Below are 25,168 nucleotides of genomic sequence, written 5' to 3'. Positions count from 1 at the left end.
TAAAATCGTATATTTTTGAAAGAAAAATTGACCAAATTTTTATCTTTTGCTATGATGCTTAAAGTTTCCTGGCTAGAATGATGCATGCTAAACAAATGCCAGCATTTTTTGAAAATTAATATTTTATCCTCATTACGGCCCAATCAAATTCTCTTTTTTTAAAATCAAAGGCATGTTTTAATTGCTCTGACACACAATAATTTTGCTTCATGGTTCAGGTTAATTGTTTGTGTATTTATGGCATTTTCACAATTTGTATTTGAATACAATAAATTGGAAGTAAATGTCTATTTAAATTGAAAACAAATTAAGGTTGGTAATTTTATCCCTTGCACATGCTGTATTGTACTGACTATACCAAAATGTCACATATTTTTTATTAAACCCATTTACGGGCTCATGGCTGTATACCAAGATTTATGGAAAACAAAAATTTGTCCCATATATCTTAATTTGTTAACCAGAAACAGCCATTTTTCTTTGATTCTTGCTTTCACAGTTCTTTAGATGAATAAGTATAATAAGATATTTTATTTTCTGTGTAGGTGAAGTTGGGTACTCTGTTAGGGGTATACCTTCCCACTATACAGAACATTTTTGGAGTGTTGCTGTTTATTCGTATGACATGGATAGTGGGGATGGCAGGATCTATAGAGAGTCTGGGAATAGTCATCATTTGTTGTTTTACAGTAAGTATACTTTATGCTTTTAAGCACATTCTTAAGAAAAAAATAATATGATAAATGTTTGATACCTGTAATTCGTTATCTTTGCCTGGTCATGCATCTTACCTCAGCCATGCAAATCTAGATAAACTTTGCTTCACATGGAAATATTAGACCAAATAAACTTTCTTAGAAATAAGATTACCTTTATCACAGAGAGAGAATTTCACAATTCGATAAGAATTTTTTTCTAAATAATCTGCATTTTGAATTGCTAATGCATGAATGCTGAAGGCAGTAAAACTAAGGAGCATCAACAAGTCTAGAGTGAAAGTTTGTAAAACTAGAAATTTACAAATAAAGAATTCAACCAGAAAAATTCAATCATTTCTTACTGGGAAAGTTTCAACATGCCTTTCAACATGCTATTCATAATTTTGATTCCCTGAATTTGTATTTTGTTATATTTATGTATATTTTGTTAATTTGAAAAACAGAATAATCATATTATAGAGTGATACATCCTTTTTCAGACTTTTCTGACAGCCATATCTATGAGTGCCATAGCAACCAATGGAGTTGTACCAGCAGGTGGATCCTACTTTATGATTTCCCGTGCACTGGGGCCAGAATTTGGGGGTGCTGTAGGGGTGCTCTTCTATCTTGGAACCTCAGTGGCATCTTCCATGTACATTATAGGAGCAGTGGAAATTCTAGTGGTAGGCAAACTATGTGTAAATTCTAGTTTTAAAAAGTTTTTAAAAAATCTATATATCTTCGACTTGAAGTTAATGTATTTCAACATAAATAGGGGGATGCTTACTCCTCCATGGCACCTGATCCCACCTCTGGTGATTTTTTTTAGATGTTTATGTTTGCTCTGCTCCCAAATTGTATTGTTTAAATATGATACTGAGTTTGATTATAATTCAACTTTTCATTATCTTTATACATGTATTTCATTTTACAAAAAATAATATATATATCTACAAGCAATTTTAGCCCTATTTCAGTTAGAAAATGAAAAATAGTCTTAAATTACAGAATATTAACAAATAAAATTCTTTTTTTCAGAAATTCATTGCACCTGTCATGTCAATATTTGGAGATGTAACCATCGAGTCCAATGCTTTCAATGCCTACAGAATCTATGGCACAGTGATTCTTCTTCTCCTATCTCTTATCGTGTTTGTTGGGGTGCGATTTGTCAGCAAGTTTGCAGCCCTTTCACTAGCCTGTGTCATTCTGTCCATTCTCTGTATATACATTGGTATATTTGCTGCCACAAAGGATGATAATGTGAGGTAAGGTGATTGACATTATCAGTGAACTTATTTTACAGTAAAAAATGGAAATGTTTATTTCCAGCTTTCAAGGAAACAAATTTGAAATGTACACTGACTTGAAAGCAGCAAGAAGTTTCCTGTAAACAATTTTTGAAATTCACTGTTGAAATCTTACATGAAATGTATAATTTAATTATCAAGTTTCCTATCTGAAATTATCTTTCAAGCTAAGGATTCTGATTTGGTCCACTCCTCTCAATTTCTTGACCTATTGTGTCATTTGTAGATGCCACATGATCTGAAATCCAAGCTTTTCTCTCCCAGATTTGAGGAAATTAAAAAATAGAAATGTTTTGATGTATCGAACACCGTCTTGTTGCCAACCAGACTACAATTTTTTTCAAACTAAAAACCATTTAAGATTCTTAATTACAAATTATGATAATTTTAACTCATCTTCTAGGATATGTTACCTTGGAGATAGACTGTTAACAAGTGAGTTAGCCGAGACCAATGGTGTGTTTACGTGTAGTAAGGCCAACAATACAGCTCTGTATGCTAAACATTGCTTCAATGAAACGTGCGATGACTTCTTCAATGAACATGAAACTAGAGTGGTGGACGGAATTCCTGGGCTGGCCAGTGGGGTGTTTCATGGTGGGTTGCCCAGAAATCAAAGATGTTAAAAAGAAACATTTGTCTTTGTTTTCTTTACATGTACAACATATGCAGAAAAACTCGTTTACATGTAGTACGAACACAGATACTGCGAATTCACGAATATAGTGAAATTATCTTGGATCCCAAGCTATATAAATTTAACAAATTCCTTATACGGATATAGTGAATTACAGATATAGCGAAGTAATTTCATAGGTCCCAGTGACTTCTTTATAACCGAGTTTTTACTGTACAGTGGACCCTCATTTATCCGGACGCCTTGGTTCCCAGTCAATTTGTCCGGATATGTGAAGTGTCTGGATATCTGAATTACCAGTTAAACAAGACAAAATAGAATTTAAAAATTCCGTTCCGATGAAAAGTCGTCCGGATACTTAAGCATTCTTATCTTGTATATCTGAAGGTCCACTGTATATCAATCTGTGCTCATCTCTAGCATTTGTTAAATTACAGATAAGAAAGATTTGTTAAGTAATGTTTTGTTAGTTGTACATGTATATTCTAAACACAAGTAGCAAATAAGGTAATAAACTTGCAATCCAATTTTTATTTCAAATTTTAAAGTTAATTTCAAAAATTGATGCAAAATGTGTAAGACTTCGATTATGTTATTTTTGTTTGACAGCCAATCTACATAACCGCTACACAGAAGAGGGTAAAATTATCGGCACTGACATGAAAGGGAATCGAGCTTACGGAGAAATCGTGGCTGACATCACGTCCTCTTTCATGGTGTTGTTGGCAATTTATTTCCCTTCCGTAACAGGTTGGTACAATTCAGTTAAACATTTTTTGCATTTTTCATATGTTTAATCCATAGTTTTCCATACTTGGATATTATGGTTAAATATGTAAATACTTACTGTATTTTCATTTTGAATAAACTTCTGGATGAGGGATTTTAATTGGGGGGGAATCTTTGACAGTATACATTTAAAGTATATCATTGAGGGAGTCGGCATGCAAGATTCCAGTTCCCCAAGAGCATGCAAGTCTATTTCCCGAGGCGCAGCCAAGGGAAATAGGCTTGCTAGAGGGGAAATGGAATCTTGTTGACGCCCTTAATGATATACTTTAACTGTTTTATTATACCGATATATTAAGTTAGTTAAGTGAACTTCAATATGAATATTCATGATGTTAAAATGGAACATATCGGTTCTTTTCATATGATTAAAAGAATCACTGGGTGTTCTGAATTGATGTGTGTCAGCACCTTTTTGCAAGGAATTAGTCTTTTTATTTTGATTTTCAGGAAATCGGCAAAATATATCAATTTACTTTTGTATAGTGAAAAATCAGTAGAGGTATAATAATTTACTTTGATATAGGACCATGATTTTCATGTTCAAGAAACCACAAATCAGCTGTACATTAGTAATTACAACTTGGTTGACGTGCTTATTACAGGTATAATGGCGGGTTCCAACAGGTCAGGAGATCTAGCGGATGCCTCCAAATCTATTCCAGCAGGAACCATTGCGGCCATTAGCACCACCTCTTTTGTGTGTATCCTTTGTTTTCCTGGAATTGACTCCAATTTATCTTAAACTTGCAGAGTAGACATTTTTTGGTATTCAGGGGTAGTTATGGGCATTGCTTTGTGTGAATGTTCATTTGTAAATTAAATGAGATTTTAAAAAAAAAATCATAGAATTACTGTAACTGATGTGAAATTTCCTTAATACAAGTTAGATTTTACTTGTGTACTCTTCTTTGCTGGCACAATTGAAGGGGATTTGCTAAGAGATAAGTAAGTATCAATGAAAATATGTGCATGACATGTGGGATATTACAGACCAATCAACGTAAACCATGTGACTTTTGACATGAACTCAGTGAACCTTGACCTTTCTTTGATGTCTGTTGGCAGATTTGGAGAAAGTATAAATGGTGGTCTGGTTGTGGCGAAGTTGGCATGGCCCACTGAGTGGGTGATTCTGATTGGCTCATTTTTGTCTACCCTGGGAGCTGGACTTCAAAGTCTCACAGGTTAAACGATAATAGCATTTTTTAAAAAATTCAAATATTACAAATGCTATTTATGATTTAACATACATATGCACATTCAGGTTTATTTAGGTAAATTATTTAAAGATTAATGCTTTAATTTTTTCAACTTGCACTTGAATATATGTAGTGGACAAGAGTAAAAGAAAAATTAGATAATTTTTATTCAAAAGTAAAAACAAGTACTTTTATTTGCATATATTTTCACTGTTGCAAATAGTAACAATAGGGTGTTCTAATGAGACTTTGATGTTTCTATAGGAGCACCTCGTTTGTTACAAGCCATTGCTAGTGACGGAGTTATCCCCTTCTTGAATGTATTTGGGGTAACCACTAAGAGGGGGGAGCCTTTCCGTGCTCTTCTGTTAACCGCACTCATATCGGAGCTAGGAATCCTGGTGGCCAACCTTGACATGGTAGCACCCATCATCACCATGTAAGTTTCCAGACCCGTGGACAATGTCATATTAATATATCATTTAAAATTTTCAATCAATGATTTGTGGTACATTTTGCATTCACTTGCATTCACATTCCCTTTGGGCTCAGTGAATATTGTACTTCTCAGGTGGCTAAATCATATTGACCTAAAAACAGAAATAATTGTATATTATTCTGACAAAGTGGACATGATTTTCTATATTTCAATTTGTTTAGATGTTCTCTTTTGATTTTTAAACTACCATTGCTACATTTTCCACTTAAGGTTCTTCCTAATGTGTTATGGATTTGTCAATATGGCGTGTGCACTGCAGACATTACTGAGAACACCAAGCTGGAGACCCCGATTTAAGTTCTACCATTGGTAAACTCAGTTTATTATTGCTACGTGATAGGATTCAGAACTGAAAGTTTGAGGACATTTAATTTTGGCATGTGTGATCATCTGTTTATTTTTACCTAGAAATTTAACTTTTGAACTTCATGAGATGAACTGCACAGTCGGTTAAGGTCATGAAGGTTAAAGGTTAAAAACAACTAGTGCTAATTGTAATTTCCCCAACTCCCTTTTAGTTCCATATTCCCTGTAATATACTATTTGTGAAAGCATTCAGTCCAAAATTATTAAAAATCACTCATTCAAGTGTATTTCTAATTTCATTCGTTCCAAATGCACGCACGTGCGTGCACGTGCATGATGACCATACCTTCTTGTAGGAGTCCCTTATATTTATTTATGTTCTGAATCCCATCCTGTTTGGTTGAAAAACAAGGGAGTTATAGCCATTTCAAGTGTCAGCCAATCAGATTGCAGCACACGTGCATGCGCGTGATTTCATGATCATTTTTCTATATGGCATTGTAGGATATCCTAATGAATGATTATGTTTTAAATTTCAAAGCATTTCGTCAAAAAACAAAGGAGATATAGTCATTTAAAGTTTCAGCCAATCAGATCGCAGCACACGTCCATGCGCGTAATTTCTTGAAATTTTTTGTATATCATATTGCAGGGCATCCTAATGTATGACTATGTTTTAAATTTCAAAGCATTTTGTCAAAAAACAAAGGAGATATAGTCATTTAAAGTTTCAGCCAATCAGATCGCAGCACACGTGCATGCACGTAATTTCTTGAAATTTTTTGTATATCATATTGCAGGGCATCCTAATGTATGACTATGTTTTAAATTTCAAAGCATTTCGAAAAAAACAAAGGCGATATAGTCAATTAAAGTGTCAGCCAATCAGATTGCAGCACACGTGCATGCGCGTGATTTCATGAAATTTTTTCTATATCATATTGTAGGATATCCTAATTCATGACTATATTTTGAATTTCAAAGCATTTCATCAAAAAACAGAGAAGATACTGAGATTTTTGTTTTAGCCAATCAGAGCGAAGCGCACGTGCATGCGCGTTTGGCTAATTGTGTGTCACATTATCAATAGTATTAATATATCTTTATATAATGAGTTTCAAATCATTTCATCAAAAAATGTAAAAGTAATAGCTATTTTAAGTATATCAGTCAATTCACTCATTTCACGCGCACGCACGTGCGTGCGTATGCGCGCAAAATGACCTTCGTTCCGCACACCTACACTACACACCTATTAACCCTAAAAAGGTTTTAGCTCAGTTGGGTGAACAGTTTCTGAGATATACAAAAAAAGTACAGGAGAAGAAATAAGAAAAAAAATAATAATAATAATAATAATAATAAGAAACAGAGTAAAAACAATATGTTCCCAAACTCCGTTTGGGGAACATAATAAGAATTTACAAGTCTAAATTAGCAGTATTGCATTTCATATAGAAGTATACAATGAAAACTGTCTACGTCGACACCTGTGCAGTCCAGCACACTGTGAATTCCACCGTTTAATTTCTTTTCCATTTTACTATTTTCAATGTTTTAAACACTGTGCAATCCAACACCTTGTATATTCCAACACAAACTTTGGCAGTGCCAGTGCCTGTCGATTCAGACATGTTTCACTGTATTTTGTAAAAGTCAAGTAAAACGCTCAGAAATGAATAATTGCTATAAAATTCCTACAAATTATTAACTTGTTACAGGATTCTCTCCCTTCTTGGACTGGCGTTGTGTGTTACTCTGATGTTTATATCCAGTTGGTACTATGCCTTGGTAGCTATTGGTATTGCTGTCTGTATATACAAGTACATTGAATATAAAGGGTAAGTTAGGAGGCACATACAATCTAATTTCTTAAAACTTTTAAATCTATACATGAATAGATATAATTGAGGGTGCTTGAGATAAAAATTTTGTAGACATGAATTTTGGTATCTTGAACATTTAAATCTCAAATACCATAGGTCAAATGATTGAGAAATTCTATCCAGTATTTTTGCCTCAATATCTTGGATCAGTGAACATGGATACTAAATATGTACTGGGTATTGTAGTGCTGAGAAGGAATGGGGAGATGGAATCCGGGGTCTGGCCATGTCTGCCGCTCGATACTCATTACTGAGAGTACAACAGGGAATCCCCCATACCAAGAACTGGAGGTATGGTATCTAAAAATAGAAATTTATAAATTACCTGGATGCTATTTGTTTTAAATGGAGCCATTCAAAGGGAATTTAACTTGCTGTCTGATTTTGTAGAGATTCAGAACTTGAGGTAAAATATGCTTTAACCCCCACAACATATTGTACCAGATTTCAACACTTTAACCCCGAAATATTGATGTGGAACAATAATATAAAGCTATTTTTGGGCTATTTAAAAGTGACAAATTCTTGCTATTTATTACAATATTTATCTGTTTTTTCCATATTTCTTAACCTTAACAGTGTTTTTGGTTTTCATTAATGTGGTGTGAAGGTTTTTCCTGATACTGCACATTAAAAAAAAATAGCTTTTGATTTTCATTATCTTCCACTTTTGTGTGTGTGGCCCACACCCAAAACAAGAGAAATCATGAAGTTTTCAGAAAAACCCACAATGTATTTCAAAAACAAAGATGATGCTGAATTATCTTATTATTTGAAATATAACAGACCACAGCTGCTAGTGTTAATGAAGTTGGAGGATGACCTCAGCCCCAAGTACCCACAAATGGCCGCCTTTGCCAGTCAGCTTAAAGCAGGTAAATATGTCTTCTAGACATTCTTATGATGAAATTGATAAGGCAAAAAGGCAAGGATGTTCATTTCTATGGAAGTTTGAAGCAGATTGTGTATCAGCTTGTTCGCAGAGTTGGTAATTAAAGTGGATGTCATACATAAGACTATTTGAATTTCTGTTTGGAATAATCTGAAATGTATTGTTTGCTCGAAAGAACTTTCATTGAAAGAAGTCTCACTGTTAATGGTCAATCACGATTTAAGAGAGCTACCATATAAATATATTTTGTGTTTAAACAGGGAAAGGTTTGACTCTGGTGAATTCTGTGATGGAAGGGAAGTACATGGAGAGATATGATGATGCCCAGGTTGCCAAACAGGTCAGGCTTAATTTGTATGTCCTATTCAACAATAAAGAAATGTACTCCTTTATTATTTAAATATGTGTTAACAAAGACACATTCTGATTGTAGAAATTAAGTAAGACCATAGAACAGTTTGGAGTCAAGGGATTTTCTGATGTGTTAGTGAGTGAGAATGTTTCTGTTGGAATGTGTCATATGTAAGTATCCCAGCACCTTATTATTCATATATTAAATCTAAATCCACTTCTGTCCATTTTTGTTTTTTAAGTTTTATTTCATAGTACTGTCAACCAAGTTTTATTTGCGTGCAAGGAATATTCTCTTATTCCGCGACTTACTTTTACTGGCAAATATTAATTGCTGCAAACCAATAATTTTGATAAGTATTTGTAGAGAATGTTTCCTCGGTCGCAAAAATTAATTGTGGGGGATTGATTTCAATATGACGGATCACTAATGAAAGATGACGTGAATAATAGTTGCTTTACAGTATATTGATACTCTTTAAAGAATAATTCACAATGTCAAAATTTAAACCACAGAAATGCTTTGAGAAGAGTTGAAATTTAGAGATGTAGGTTGAAATCTTTTGCTTTTGATATTAGTGTTTTCACCACAGTGTTGCTGGTGTATTGTATTCAGAAAAGGTAATTTGAAACATTTCAGGATACAGAATGCTGGTTTGGGAGGACTGCGACACAACACTGTGATGATTGGTTGGCCATATGGATGGAGACACGACCATAATGAGAGGAGCTACAAAGTCTTTTTGGGTCAGAGTTCAAAAAATTATTTCCCTTCCTTTCTTAGAAACATTTAAAGAAATAAATTGTAGGTGCTGAATCACTCTTGCTACTTTAAATCACTTTTTATTTGTGATCTATATGAGAACTTTATTTTTGCATAATTACACGAGACAGTGTGTTCACAAAAATTTAATTCTCGCACATAATAGATTTCTTGAATTATATAGAGCAATAACCACAATGTGTGAAAATTTTGTCTTGTTTATCAAAGAGTGAATAACTACCTGGCAAAAATAAGGTGTAGCGAAAATTTAGTGATCTACAGTACTGTATACAGGGTTATTTTCGCCCCTTGTTATTTTCACCCTTTTATGATTGCAAATAATTTTGCCCCGTTTTAATTTCGTCCAATTGCAGTTTTGTTTACGAAATTTTACTTTTTTCACTAAATTCGCCCCATTTTAAATTCGCCCACTTGTGTCTAGGGCGAAAGGGGCGAATTTAAAATGGGGGCGAAAATTTCCCAGTATACAGTATATAAAAAAAACTCAGAGTTAATGTTTGAGATAGGTTTGAGATCTGCTATCCTAAAACTTTACAAAAATGATACCTGATTTTGGGCATCAAAGTTGAATGCTATGAGAATGAAAAGATTTTTAACCATATTTTTTTGTTTCCACAGATGCTGTGAAGAACATAAATGCAGGACAAATGGCATTACTTGCCGTAAAGGGGATCAATTTGTTCCCATCCTCCAATGAAAAACTCAAAGGAACCATTGACGTTTGGTGGATTGTGCATATCCTTTTAAAATTTTAAATTCAAAATTATGCAGCTTTTGTGATATTTATTATAAATTTTTTTTTGGTCACCAGATTTAAATTTTTCTCAATCTAATTAAAATAAGACTTGTATTTTCTACTATAGGCTTCAGTATCTAATTTCCTTAACTCTTGTCACATGATGGAGGAATGCTGATGTTGTTACCTTTCCTGTTGAAGCAGCACAAGACGTGGAAACACTGTAAACTCAGGGTCTTCACTGTAGCCCGTATCCTTTATTTCATAAGCATAGAGTTGTCTAACTTGACAAATAAACCTGTCTATTTTGTGAAGAGTTGCCTAAATAACATGTCTATTTTGTAATGTGTTTTTTTTTTTTTGAGAGTGGAGAAGGAAGGAGGGTTACAGCTCTTTGGGTCAGTAATTTTAAAAGTTCTCTACATTTTGAATACATTACCTGAATGACATTTTGAAATTGAGCATTTTAAAAGAATATCTTAATGGGGAAATGCTAATAGACACTGGAAACAAAGGGAAAAGATGCTTTTATTAACAATTGTTAGTGCCCCTTGACTGTTGTTAGAACTTGAGGATAACACTATTCAGATGAAGAAGGATTTAGAGTTGTTTATGTATCAGTTACGAATAGATGCAGAGGTCCATGTGTTAGAAATGGTGAGTCACATTTAAAAACTGAGGATAAAAACTAAATCCAGTTGTATAGATATATAATAAATTATAGATGTGAAAGCTATACAGTAAAACTCGGTTATGACAAAGTCAATGGGACCTATGAAATTCACTATATCCGTAATTTGTAATATCTGTTTATGGAATTCATTAAATTTATATAGCTGGGATTCCAATATAACTTCGCTATAACCATGAATTCGCGATATCAGTGTTCGTACTAAATGAGTTTTACTGTAGGTTGTTTAACTGTTGTTGTCTTTCTTATAAATTAAATAGAATTAGATAATTAAATAAATTGTCATTAAATTACTGATGTGAAAGCTATAGGTTGTTTAACTGTTGTTGTCTTTCTTTACACAGAGTAACAGTGATATTTCTGCCTACACTTATGAAAGAACACTTATGATGGAACAGAGAACAGAAATGTTGAAACAGATGAAAGGAAATAAAAAAGAGGCATTGGGACATGTATGTTAGAAACTTCAGATTCAGATAATGATAAAGAGATGTACTGTATGCAGGGACATTTTCGCCCCACCCCCATTTTTTTTTGCCCCATTCGCCCTACTCACAGGAGAGTGAATTTAAAAACACAGTATAATTTTTAAAAGAATTGTAACCAGGCGAATTTAAAACGGGCGAAATATTTTCTAAGCGTGAAAGAGTGAAAATAACACCTCTATACAGTATTCTTAAAGGAATTAAATTACATTTACATGTATAATGAATTAGAATTGTCAATACCTGACTTTGCTTTAAGCCTGTTTAATTGACTATGTATTACTGTATTTCTTATTATGAATGTTTAAAGTAAACGACAACAAAAACTCGTACTCCTTATGAATTATAGGTGCAGTCCATCATTGACCAGTCTCACGTGACTCCGGTTTCTCCCACCAAGATCAAGCTGGAACCGGTTCAGGAGGAGAGCCAGGGACCGGAGAGTTCCACTGACGAGGAGAAGCTGGAATCTCACCAGTATACCTTCACCCCCGGGGCAGCCAAGATCGGCTCCACAACCAGTAATAATGGGAAAGCCGGGGATTACCTCCAAATCAAACCGTGAGTGTCAAGCAGTAGTCGACTGAAAAATTGCATTGTTAAAAGTCAAAGAATAGTCACATAAATTGCTTCTAAATGTGTGTGTATAATGGTATGATGTACATTTTACTATATTTCCTGATCTACTGTATTTTACTTTTGTAATCTGTTGCAATGGAAACTTGTTGCCTCAATACATATGCATAACTGGCACACCTTTGCATGTGAGATATATGTATTAGTTGATGTATCAATGTATCAACATGTTACAACTTGGAAATATTGAGAAAAGATAAGAATATTTGTCTACTTAAATGTCACAGAGCTTTTTGAATGCACTGTCTAATACATGTACCTGTATGTACCTTCAATATCCAGTTGTAAGGAAGAATTTTCTACAATTACCTATTATATAAATCAGCACACAATATGGAAGGTGTTTTTTTTTAAGAATGTACATTCTGACAGAAGTATTATGTTGTAGCGATTCCAAATTTAATGGCAATCTTAATAAGAAACCGTAAGTACCTCTGTTTCCCAGCATCATTTCCCCCCAGACACTAATACCCTCCCCACATTCACATTCTTAACATTTCAGGCTGGATCATTTGAAATGTTGCCTCTAGTGTGCAGATACACAGTTATCCTGCTTGATAAGCAAGTCATAATTTTATCTTTGCATTCAAATCCATTTTGATGATTTTTTTGTTCATTTTGAAACAAAATTGAATTCTCAATTTTTACTAACACAGCTTTCATACATTGATGCCAAATAAAGGGAATGGATTGGCTTTTTGATATTGAAGGGTTGCTGGTTTTTATTTTGTATTCATTGATTTCTGCATGGCTCTGTTTTGGAATGTTTTATAGATGAAGTTTCAGATACTTTCTATTTTGTCTTTGCTAAAGTTTATCCAGCAATATTTGGAAACTCCAGACCTTTTATGGTCTGATTGTTCAAACTTAACTGATGAAAGTTGATGAGAAGATGTGTGCAATGGTCTTTTTAAAATAATCATAAGTTAATTAAGAAATGATCAGAGAAAACACTGTTTATTTTTTCCTGATGCTCAAGAGGTCAAAGCTAGCTTATGACCTTGAACATATCAGAGGTCAGGGTTATCTTGTCTAGTATTTCTTCTCTCCTCTTGACTCTATCTTATTTACCGGTACACCATTAAAGTTAAAGAAATGAACGTGAACTGAGATAAAAGAATATTGTCTGGTTATATTATATAATCTAAAACTGTTTTCAGCTTATTTGCACATTCGCCTATCTTTAAGCATTTCTCTCAATTCTTAACTCATTAAATGCTCATTCATAATTTAAAAATTATAAATGAGTTTAAGAATAGAGAGAAAAAAACAAGGCCTGTAAATGTGTACATTAAGCTAAATACAGCTCTCTGATAAAATGAGGACCTTTTAATTAAGGAGGTTGTAGGAAAGTTGTGTCTGAATTTAGCACTCCTCATACATTATACAATATTATACTTTCATGTAAATTACTTGAATCTGATTCGTTTCACAGAAACATTTGATAAAAAACACTACTACCCGCTGAATAATGAAGCCACGCCCTCCAGCGTAGCAACAGTCAACATTGCTTGACGACAGGTGGTATTCCAAAAAGTAGCGACTGCGCGGAATTTATTCGCGCACGGTTCACTGTTATGTATTTGTATAAAACATTCAGTATAATATAATAAATATTGCATGTAGTTAAGTTAAAAATTAAAATTTTAATAATAGAGAGAAAAAACATTGTCAACCTGGCTGCATTAAGCCTCGGTTAAAATAGTTTTCTTGGAGGTTGTAAAATTGTTCAATGTTACACTCAACTACATGCAATATTTATATAGTAATGACTTTTAGTAGGGAGACATCACAAATTATCAAGTCTGAATAGGGTTGTCAACTGAGGGCATTTTTTGCATATAGTCGTGCACATGGCATAGAAACATCATATGGACACATTAATTTTAAAGTGAATTAATGATATAGTTTAGATAACATGTCATTTATTTTTCATAGAAACGAGCAGTTTTGTGTATTAACCTGCAGATCAATAAATTTGCTACCCTCTTCACTTTGCAGCTGCTAGTTTGAATGAATATTATGTTTAAATAATTGATATAAATGACTCTTGTGATATTTAGATATTATAAAATATCCCTAAATATTGTTTTTTTTAATGGCTGGATTTTCTAAATTATTGTAACTTTTATATCCAATTATTTGTTAAACATCAATTCTTGAGCATTAAATATTTATTTTGTCCTTATGTAATTGGGGAGGGGATTCAAAACACTTGATTTGTTATTGTCAACATTCATTAAAGATAGATGCTAAATTTTACTCTTTATCTCAATATTTAGTTCAAATGACCCTGAGGCAAGAGTATTTCTAAAGGCCTTGAGTTTGGGCAATGTCAAATTCAAAATATACGATATATTTTCTTAAACAAAACTGTGACTTGGCGAATTTAAAACAGGGCAAAATTGATTGCAAGTGTGAAAAGGCGAAAATAACCCGTATAAAGTATTTCTGGCCTTGACACAAGCCAAGCGAAAAACAAAACAGATAGCCTTGGGTCTGTTGTTGATAACCTATTTGATTTCTTTTGCAGAACCTTACTAAAAAATATTTAAGGGCAACCCATGGGAACATTGTCATATGATATTTTGTTTATATGCTGTCATCATTGCACAGGATGAAAATGATAATTTAATTAAAATGTTCACTTGAAATAAAAGATATAAATACCATAGGGAACATTGTCATATGATAATTTTGTTTAATGCTGTCATCTTTCTTAAAGAGAAGTGCTAAATTAAATTGGGTTAAAATTGTCTCAATTGCAAAAGGGGTGAAAATAACCCTGTATGCAGTATCTCAGAAGAGTTACAGTCAGTGGGCCTCTTGTTCTTGATTAATTTTTCTTGGATTATTTGTTTTAAAACCTTTTTTACAGTGACAAGAAGAATATACGACGTATGCACACTGCTGTAAGACTGAACGAGGTCATCATAGAGAAGTCACATGAAGCTCAGCTAGTCATTCTCAACCTCCCGGCCCCACCCAAGTCTGAGGCAGCCGAACTCAACTGTATCCTTTTCTTTGTTGTTGTCAGCAGTTAATTTAAAGTTACTACAGTATATTCATGTTTTGAGCCATTACCATGGACTTTGTGGGTGGATTTATATTGGAAAATATTAGATTTGTTAGGAAGACCATCAAGGAGCACCCCCACCCCTCTTTCAAGGTTTTGGCACCATGTATGAAATTTTATGGAAGTAATTTTTTTTTCACTAAACAGAGGTCATTATAGACTCCAAAGTGCGATGGGACTCCAAGATCTGATGGTCACGCCAAAGTCCGATGGTCTGCGCCAAACCCCTATGTTTAACACGCCAAAGTCTGATCGATGGTGCTGTAAACAATTAACGTTTATGACGTTATAGTACTACTGCGCAAAAATACGATGCCGCGCCATGCAGAGGCCCGATTGTTTATAATATATACAAATAAATATTAAATGCAAAGACTAACCTTAATCTTTTGGATATAGGTGCGAGATTAATAGTCGAAAAATGTGTAACAACTATAAGCTAGTTATCTTGGATGGGTGCATGACTAACCCAAAGCAGTCCAATAGTGTGCGAGGACTAACCTTAAAATCTCTGGTGAGTTCGAAGAAACACATTGGTGTTCAGGAACTAACCCTTATCAGTCAAATGGTGTACAAGGACTAACACTAATAGCTCTGGTGAGTGAAAACAATAAGCAAAATCAGTAAAACTGTATGCTAGACAAATATTAAATCAATGGATTTTGAATGCAGGAAAACGTCATGACGTCGGACTATTGTGACGTCATAAAGGTTGATTGTTCCTTCGCATCATTGGACTTTGGCATATCAGACCATCTCACTTTAGCGCAATGTGTCTCATAGGAAACAAGTCATCGGACTTTGGCGTCACCATCGGATTTTGGTATCCATAAAGACATCTAGCCATCAGGGTTTGGCGCAGACCATCGGAGTTTGGCGAGACCATCGGACTTTGGCGTCACCATCGTACTTTGGAGTCTTACAAATATAATTATGATCTGTGGTGTATGCATGAACATATGGAGGTTGTCACTTGATGGAAAATACTTTCTAATTTCTTACTTACTGCAAAATATTATTTGGCCTTAACTGAGTCAGTTATGGAGTACCTTGAGGTGTTGACCGAGGGCTTAGACCGAGTGCTAATGGTCAGAGGATGTGGAAATGAGGTCATCACCATCTACTCATAATAACGTCAGAATGAAATAACATTGGTAAATCAAAGAAGGTGCAGATTGGGAAAAAAAAGATTATACATTGTATATCTTCTTGTTATGAACTGAAGATGTGTGCATATTCAGTCACCATCTAAGGGGATTTTTTTATGGTAGATGATTTTGTTTAAAGTACAGATGTAAAAGTTAGTTAGTTTTTAACAATGTGCATGTTTTTAGAGATAATTATTTCAAAGCTTGTATTTTTTTTATTATTGTATTTTTTCAACTGTATGTGATAGAGCAATAAGGGCCAAAGGATTTTTTTCACAGGAAAGGGGAAAAGATTGATACATATCTAAGTTTAATTGATTTTCACAAATTTTTAAAAATCACTATAGAATGTAAAAAAGTCAATAGTTTTCCTGAAATATATTTTGCTTTCATAAGGGTTTAGTTGTACTGTGTTAGTTTATACTCATTTCTCCACCTTTTTGCTGCTGGAAATGTTTATACATATAACTTGTGTAGGCGTTTCAACGAAAATATTTTTGAATGCAAATATGGCTCAAAATATGACATATTGATATAAAATGCCATGAAAGGTTATAAAGCAACATGCATGATTTCTTCTGACAAAAGTACATTTTCACTGCTTAATAGAAAGTAAATCGCATTATTGAACATCTGTGGCTCTAAATTAATGATGATGTTTGTGTTTTCAGGAGTAAAATTACCATCCTTAAATTAAGGTGCATTGACCTTTTTGATAAGAGAGGTAACTCTAACTTGGATTAATTATGTTTATCTCATCAATTTCAAGGGTTTTTCTTTGAAAATTGGCACTGTAGGATATGCAGAATTTTTTTTGTATTTTAAAGCAAATAAAGATTATGTTGTCAAAAATTAGGCCAGTCATGATTTTTGCCATATGATAATTTGTATTTCTATTTGGGTGCCATATTTAACATGACCCGTCTTATATTGTGTGGATTACATGTTTTTAAAATAAAAGACAAATGCTGTCAGATATTATGATAGTTACCAAATGTATCTATGATAATTTATGAATATGTATTATATTTTTATTGAGTGAATCACAGAAATATATATGGATCTAAGTGTATTATGTATAGGCTCAGGATGTATGTAACTGCTTTAAGATTTTTATGTTTTTTATTTGCGTGCCACTTTTAGTTTGAGTGACATTTTACGTTATCAGTGATAGCCAATCATATGTTGTTTATTTGATTAATTTACTGTCTCATATACATGTATAGTAGGTTGTATTATGCCAATGTTATAAGTGATATATCTACATGTTTTAACCAAATCAAAGAATTTTGTAGGGATTAAGTATATTATTTTAGGTATATATACTCAGTATTTTTGTTAAAGCATGCCAGCAATAATTTAACATTTTTATTTTTAATAATTGATTATCATTTATAGAATTTATTCCATGCCCCCTAGTCGGTTTTATAACACAAATGATGTATGGATTACCGGTATCTATTGAATTATTATTTTTCATTCAAAAGCTTGGTGCTCGGTTGCTTGTCTGATTGACAGCATAAATATGAACTATACACAGAAAAAAAATTGATCTTATTTTTTGGACTTGCATTGCACTTTTTCTATTATTTTTACAATATTATATTAAATATTTAGTTTCCAATGCCTAATTGAATGAATTTGAGACATTTCATAGATGAGAGAGTTGTTGTATTGGTTTTTTTTTTTAAATATCTAATTACAAAATACACTAATTCAGTAAATAATTATGATGAGGAGTGCCTTCACCAAAATTGTGAAATTCATGGCCCCAGGTTCAGGGGTTCTGGTGTTAGGGCAGGGCTCTATTGTTTATATAGTGAAAATGTATTAAATCATTTCTTTCTCTGTTCCTAGGTTTTAAATAAACTTAAGTAAATAGTTATAACACCACTTAAAATTGTAACAGGGCTTGAGGGCGGGGCTCTATTGATTATATAGTGAAAATCTTAAATCTTTGAAAATCTTCTTCTCTGCTCCTAGGTTTTAAAAAACTGACTAAGTACATAGTTATTGATACCAAAATTGTGCTTTTATGGCAGTTTGCTGATTAAATATAACTGGAAAATGCATTAAATCTTTGAAAATCTTCACTCTGCTCCTAGGTTTTACATTTATAACAGTTATGTGGCTTTAAAATTGTGAATGCCTACATGTGTAACAAAACATGAAACAAATTCAATCATTTGAAAGTTGTTGCATGATGCTCAGGTGACCTATAAGGCCCGTGGGCCTCTTGTTGTAAAAGCATGCCAGCAATAATTTAACATTTTTATTTTTAATAATTATCATTTATGGAATTTATTCCATATCCCCTAGTCAGTTTTATAACACACATGATGTATGGATTATCTATTGAATTATTATTTTTCATTCAAAAGCTTGGTGCTCGGTTGCTTGTCTGTTTGACAGCAAAAATATGAACTATACACAAATAAAAGAATTGATTTTTTTTTTGGACTTGCATTGCACTTTTTCTATCATTTTTACAATATTGTATTAAATATTTAGCTTCCAATGCCTAATTGAATGAATTTGAGACATAGATGAAAGTATTTTTGTTATCAAATTACAGTTGAATGCAATATCTTAAACACTGTTATCTCAGATATGGCTATGTCAAAATGAGTTGGAATTCCCAGCCATTTTATCTTTGGGTATAACACCACTTTTTTAACAAGGCTTGACCGTCAAAGAAATTCTCTTGAGAAAAATGGTTTAAAAATGATAGGATTTGATACTGTGCTTTACAGTTTGTTGATTAAAAATAGCTGGACTATAAATTACTTGTACACTAGGTTACATTTATATCCTGACTTTATGAAGTACATGTGTAACCAAACAAAAATTTAAAAATTTAAAAATATACAATGTATGCACATGTATAAGTCCATATCTGTGGAAATGATTGATTGATTGAATATTGTTTAACGCCGAGTCGGCAATTTTTCAGCCATGTTTCGGCGGACTGTGGAAATGAATTTCTCAAAGTCTCTGAATTTTATTTTAACTTTCTTGGTTCTATCTGACAATCTTTTTTTTTTATTTATGTTTTTAAATACACTAGTGATAAAATCCATTTTAGGTTTCTGCAAGGCAAACATAGCTATGACCATTCTGTTCATGTCAAAAAAAAAAACTTTGTTTTTAATAATTTAATTTTAGACTACAAGGTAATAAAAATGACTCATTAACCATTTTCCATTAGAATAATTTTTTAAAGGATTTTTTTTTTTATAAATGACAATCTGTATTTAGAAATTTATAAGCCAAGTAAAGTTCACTGAGATGAAGTAAAAATCAATCATACATTTGAGAATTTAAGCATGACAACACTGTAGTTTATCACATGAAAATATCTAGTTTTACACAATAAATTATGTATGTAAAAAGTATTTTATTGCATTATATGTGTTATGTTTTCAATGCATTACATGTAATATTAATTCTATTGCTTCATGTTTTTCCTGCATTGACTGTAATGTTTTATTGTAGCATAACATTTAACTGATATATCTTAAAATTTCCTGTTTATCTTCCTTGAAAATATAATGTTATATTTGGGAAAAACAAAATTCTCCAATTTCATTGCCTTCCAGAGTATTTGGTTTTAAAATGAAACAAAGAATGTGGGCTGATATTTCAAGCATTGAGACATGAAAGAGAATGTCTATCACTGGTAATGAAGAATGTGGTTAGCTGCAAAAGTTGATGGCCTTTTTTGTAATTTGAGGAAATGTACAGCTTTCCCATTCTTTCTATCTTTTGAAAGAGATTCATACAATTTGTCATGACTTTATTTAAAATTGTTGAAATCTGCAGAGTGACCAAATTAAATTTGTGTACCAAATACATTGTACTTATTTCATATATGTAAACCATATCACTTGAGCTATATTTTTAATGTTAATATTGTGAAAACTTTGTGTTTAGTTTATGGCTTCAAATTGATTAAATGATTATTTATTCTTAAATATTTTGACTTTATTTTGCTCTAAAAATTTGATATTAAATTTGCTTATACTGATAAAAAAATACTGATAAAAAATGAGATGAATAAATGAAAGAGATAATTCAATGAAAAGCTAAATGAGAAAGCTTCTATTTCAAAACCTCTTTTTTTAAATTTATTTAAATATTTTAATTTAAGGCAGTTTAATACTGTTTTAAATTTTTTTGATAATCTTCCAGAACTAGTGAGGTAGTGTGGGTGTACTAGTCAAGCATGACCCCATGACAGCTGTTCTGTATTTGATCAAATGTATTAAAGTCATGTACTATTGATATGTACTACATGTACAGAACTGTATTTCATACTTTTGCTATAAGATTTTAAAAAACATCTAGTAGTTCAGGGAGGTGATTTTTGATGACATGTGGTAAAACAACATGATTTTTTTTTGTTGATAAAATGAGACATATTACAAAGAATGTTTCAGAGAATGTTGAAAATGTATCTCGACTCATATCAACTCATTGGTAATTCATTATTTTTTAGTTCTAAATAGAAGAATTTTGCATGATTTGAGCCAGAAAAAAGAATTTTTTGTCAGAAATAAAGAGAATATTATGTAGATATTTGATAATTTATGAGATGTTTAAGTGCAATTTTGATTTCTGTGATTGTTGTAGTTAAATTAATTAGAGCATTTAATTTAATAAAGCCAGATTCTGTTTTCTGAGATGCAGTGAAATAAATCTATCTGCTTATTTTCCTGATTTTATTGTTTTGTGTCTTTTCCTGGAATTGTTACTTTGTGTAATTTTGCCAAGAAGATAGGAATGGTATTGTAATTAGAATGAATGAAAAGCCATTTGTGCAGGGGTAAAGCAAATTTTGAAAGGGGGGTTCCAGGGTTGTGTCCTCTTTTTGATACACTCTCAGAAAAGATTACACACACATGTAAAAAATCTACCATTGTGGAAAATTTTTTTTTATACAGATGGAGAGATAATCAATACATAATAATATCCATGCTGTCAATAAAGAAATCAAAATCTCTTTAGCCTTATAATTGAATGGATTTGCAGCATTTCTGAAGAGTTAGAATGAATTTTCTGACAAAGAAAATCCTGTTTTTGGGTATAAAACAATTAATTAAATTTTAGTTCCCTTCATAAGATTTAGTTAACAAAATGGCACCAAGTTATATAGCCAACACAGCCAAACCAAACCTCATTAAATTTAACCTCGCATGTTACATTTCATATATAAGATATATAAAAATAAGAAATCCTATTCATCACACAAAGTAATTATATAGTGAAGGTGAATCAATTGTGTGAGAAATTTTCAATCAGGGACCTATATATTAAATTATATATAGTTAGTATACAGGTCCCTGATTCAATACATATTTAAGTTAGACGTACAAATACTTATTCTCAGGAAACGTTTTATCCCCCTTACAAAATTTGGAGAGTCTTAAAATTACCACTTGGCAAAAAATCAAGGGGGGGGGGGGGTTTCATCTCTTTGATTCAGATGTAATGTTATGTTACAAATACTACAGTAGACAATGAAATGTCTACCAGTCAGTCCAGATTTCTTTTTGATACAGATGAAGAGATAATCAATGAACTTGAATGAAGAATGAAATATGTACTATCAATAAAAATAGATCTCTTTTTTGGTAGAACTAGAGAGAAAAGTTAGAGATCTACTGACAAAGACATGCAATAAAATGTCTATCAGTCAGTAAATATGTCCAATTTCAATGATACAAATGGAGAGAAAAATTAAAATTAGGAACAGTAGAGAATTACTCACATCAAGAGATATCACATCTATTTTTGATTCAGATGCAGAGAAAACACACAATGTCAGTTTAGAACAGAAACAAAGTCTTCCTCTTCATAAAACATTGCTTGTATTGTTTAAGATTTTAGGAGTTTGTAGAGATTGGTCTCAATTTTGTAAATTTTTATCAAGAAATCTTTAGAGATTTTAGGCAGATTTTAAGTCTGTAGAGAATGTTCCAAATTCTTTAGAGATTTTAGAAATGTAACGGTTTGGAGTCTGAAGAGATTAAAATTGAGAAATACTATAGTACCTGTACATACACATATAGGTCTAGAGACTGTAGATATTTTAGAAAAGTATAGGTTTGATGTCTACTGAGGTTGATCTGAGAGTCTGTAAGAATTTCAGAAATGTAAAGTTTAGATTTGGTAGAAAATTTAGAAAAGTATATGGCTGTCTAGATTCTGTAGAGATTTCATAAATGTCGAGTTTGTTGACATTTTTTTTATATAAAAAAGTGATTAAATTCATCTAGAATGTAGATAATGTAATTGGGAAAAAGTCAAACCAAGTTCTGACGTTTTTAACCTATTACCAACCGAAATATCTGGATGGTATCGTAGCTGAAGTTCAGAGAAATTACACTACACGAAATTTTTTTTTAATCTTCATAACTGAATATAAGTTTACTTGTTTTAAGATGTGTCGCATATGGTGGCATATTTCTGCCCCTTGTGTGCAAGTTATTTTTTATAAAGTACACAAAAATTTGACATGAAGATAGTTATTCAACATGCAACATAAATATGTTATATAAGAAAATTGCAATCAAATAAATATTATAAAAAAATCTTCAAAAATCTCAAATATTTTGTGACATCTAACATGTAGAGCTACCTATTCTTCAATGCAAATTCTTAGGAAAAACTTATATATGTTGACAGGACATATTTATGTCGACATGCAACTTAGTTATTTGACATGCAACTTCCTTCATGCGAGATAATATGTTGACATGCAACTTATTTATGTAAACATGGAATATTTATGTTCACATGCAACTTATATTGCATGTCAAATAGCTCTCGCATGTCAACATAACCAAGTTTTTTCCATATATATAAGTTGCATGTTAACATAAATAAGTTGTATGTCAACATAAATAAGTTGCATGTTAACATGTCTAAGTTGCATGTCAACATATTTATCTTGCATGTTAACATAAATAAGTAGCATTTAGCATGTTGGATGTCACATGTGGGCAATATTTGAGATTTATGAAAAAAGCAGATGATTTTTATTTTATTGCAATTTTCTTTTGTCAACATATTTATGTTGCATGTTGACATAGCTTTGTTGCATTCAACAAATTTGCATTTCACATATTTGATAGAAAAATAACTTGCACACAAGGGGCAGAAATATGCCACCATAGTCGCAAAAGGATTAGGTCTCTGCTGCCAATAGACTTCATCCTTCTCTACAAAATTAAAAAAAGAGATGAAACATCTTTGCAGATTTGATAAAATATTTGAAAGATGAGATTAGAGATACAACATAGAGATGTAAGAAAAAGTACATGTCCTTCACCGGGATAGTTCTAGATATCTAAAGGTCAAGAATATCCGTAAATATGCTTTTTTGAAAATGTTTTGAGTGGATCTCTCAGAACAATCCTACTTACAAGGTTAAAAAATATATATACTAAAGCAAGAAAAAAGTTACCATTGGCCCCCCTTGGAAAACGCTGACCCCCCCCCCCCCGGTAAACGCGAATATGTGTGAAATGGGTATGAAAAGTGAAAGATTTGAGGCAATACACGTAGAAGTCATAGATTACCCACCACCACCACCACCACGAAATAGGTTTTTAACGTTTGGGCGAGTTTATGGTTTTTTTTTTTTTTTTTTTTTTTTTTTTTTTTTTTTGCTTGTCAAGAAATTTCTGGGATTGGATTTTTTTTTTTGACATATACTAGGGTGGACCCCCCTTGAAAAAATTTACTGGATCAGCGCCTTTTCTGATCCAGAAAATGACTTGAAAAGGGGCACTTTGGGTCCAGTTTTAAATGAAAAGACAAAGTGTGAAATAAATTTTTAACCCATAGTATAATAATAACATTTCTTATCCCGTTATTATTATACTATGGGTTAAAAATTTATTGTTTATATTATTATACTATGGGTTAAATATTTTATTTCTGAATAACCATTTCTATCAAGTACACTACAAGGAGTGCTGTAACTGGGTGCTTTTTAATTATAAATGAGGCTTCTGTTGGAAAATCATATCCGTGAGAGTACTTTTTCAGATGAGTGAACTTAAGGAGGATGCACTGAAAGATAGTCTAGTTGGGAGATATACACGTGCAGGGGAAAAAAATTCAATTCGATCATCAAAAATTGGGGGGGGTGATATTGCATTAGTTTAAACACGGAAAATTGATGGTCTTCAGTTAACATAGATTTAATGTATAATATATATACCCCGGTACATCACTATAAATGTCGGGTCGAAAGAAATTTTTCAGATGTACATAGATTGGGGATGGGGTTGGGTGTTGGATTGAAGTGTTACCTTACCCCAAAATATACAAAAGAGGAAGTGACAGAAAACTCAGTTTGAATTAACGAAGTTCCCTTCTCGCTTGAAAAGGAACGGGTTGGGTTGAGGTAGATATTTTGAAAACCAGTGTTCTCGGCAATTGTATACATTAAGGTGAAAATCTTTTACTTGGGGGGGCAAAAATTGATAAAATGAAGTCGTGTAACCTGTAAAGAGAGCAAAGACTTCATCATCTGGGCTCAAAGCTCCAATCATAGCTTGGCTGTCTTTTTTTCACAACATAAATTTCGATCTTTTAGAACAATCCTACTTCATTTTGAGCACGCATCCTATGGCATCAGACATTTAAATATGATCCGTTTCCCTGTCATGAAAAGGCAGAAAATAAATATTAATAAAAATGGAATGGACAACTCAGAAGGATGTATAATCATATTTTTAAATGGAAACTCTCCTGGGTAGAGGTAGATGCTAAATTTATAATGTGAGATACATATACTAGTCAAGAGCGACTAACTTGACTTGACTGAAGTAACAAAAACGAATGTTCTGATTGCTTTTATAAAATGACCGAAAAGCTACTTTGCCAGTTTTATTTGAAAAAAAGTGTAAATAGATCTGTGTCTCGTGGAATATCGGTATAATTTACAAACGTATTCATAAAAAAAGTTCTTACAGAGTGTACGAAATAAAAAAAAAAATACAAGGAATATTCCAACTGTCAATATTT

General features: G+C 32.4%; 1 protein-coding gene across 1 annotated transcript in view; it reads left to right on the top strand.

Moving 5' to 3' along the window:
- LOC134235303 (solute carrier family 12 member 4-like) overlaps window positions 1-17,107 on the top strand; it is a 35,741-nt gene extending 18,634 nt beyond the window's left edge. Inside the window, exons 4-27 of the mRNA XM_062717433.1 lie at window positions 546-689; window positions 1,199-1,384; window positions 1,740-1,969; window positions 2,415-2,608; window positions 3,258-3,398; window positions 4,043-4,141; window positions 4,328-4,385; window positions 4,506-4,624; window positions 4,904-5,078; window positions 5,349-5,447; window positions 7,166-7,285; window positions 7,517-7,621; window positions 8,117-8,205; window positions 8,483-8,562; window positions 8,656-8,744; window positions 9,214-9,320; window positions 9,976-10,092; window positions 10,254-10,343; window positions 10,659-10,750; window positions 11,129-11,236; window positions 11,619-11,830; window positions 12,294-12,329; window positions 14,784-14,917; window positions 16,020-17,107. Coding sequence (XP_062573417.1) covers window positions 546-689; window positions 1,199-1,384; window positions 1,740-1,969; window positions 2,415-2,608; window positions 3,258-3,398; window positions 4,043-4,141; window positions 4,328-4,385; window positions 4,506-4,624; window positions 4,904-5,078; window positions 5,349-5,447; window positions 7,166-7,285; window positions 7,517-7,621; window positions 8,117-8,205; window positions 8,483-8,562; window positions 8,656-8,744; window positions 9,214-9,320; window positions 9,976-10,092; window positions 10,254-10,343; window positions 10,659-10,750; window positions 11,129-11,236; window positions 11,619-11,830; window positions 12,294-12,329; window positions 14,784-14,917; window positions 16,020-16,111 — 2,916 coding nt within the window. The 3' untranslated portion in view covers window positions 16,112-17,107. The remainder of the gene's footprint in view (window positions 1-545; window positions 690-1,198; window positions 1,385-1,739; window positions 1,970-2,414; window positions 2,609-3,257; window positions 3,399-4,042; window positions 4,142-4,327; window positions 4,386-4,505; window positions 4,625-4,903; window positions 5,079-5,348; window positions 5,448-7,165; window positions 7,286-7,516; window positions 7,622-8,116; window positions 8,206-8,482; window positions 8,563-8,655; window positions 8,745-9,213; window positions 9,321-9,975; window positions 10,093-10,253; window positions 10,344-10,658; window positions 10,751-11,128; window positions 11,237-11,618; window positions 11,831-12,293; window positions 12,330-14,783; window positions 14,918-16,019) is intronic.
- The last annotated feature ends 8,061 nt before the right edge of the window (window positions 17,108-25,168 follow it).

Source organism: Saccostrea cucullata, unplaced genomic scaffold, assembly GCF_032062105.1.
Source record: "Saccostrea cucullata isolate Sc308-1 unplaced genomic scaffold, CSIRO_AGI_Scuc_v1 ctg634, whole genome shotgun sequence".
Classification (NCBI taxonomy): Eukaryota; Metazoa; Mollusca; class Bivalvia; order Ostreida; family Ostreidae; genus Saccostrea; species Saccostrea cuccullata.
The sequence above is the reverse complement of the archived record's forward strand: the minus strand, read 5'-3'. Positions and strand labels throughout refer to the sequence as shown.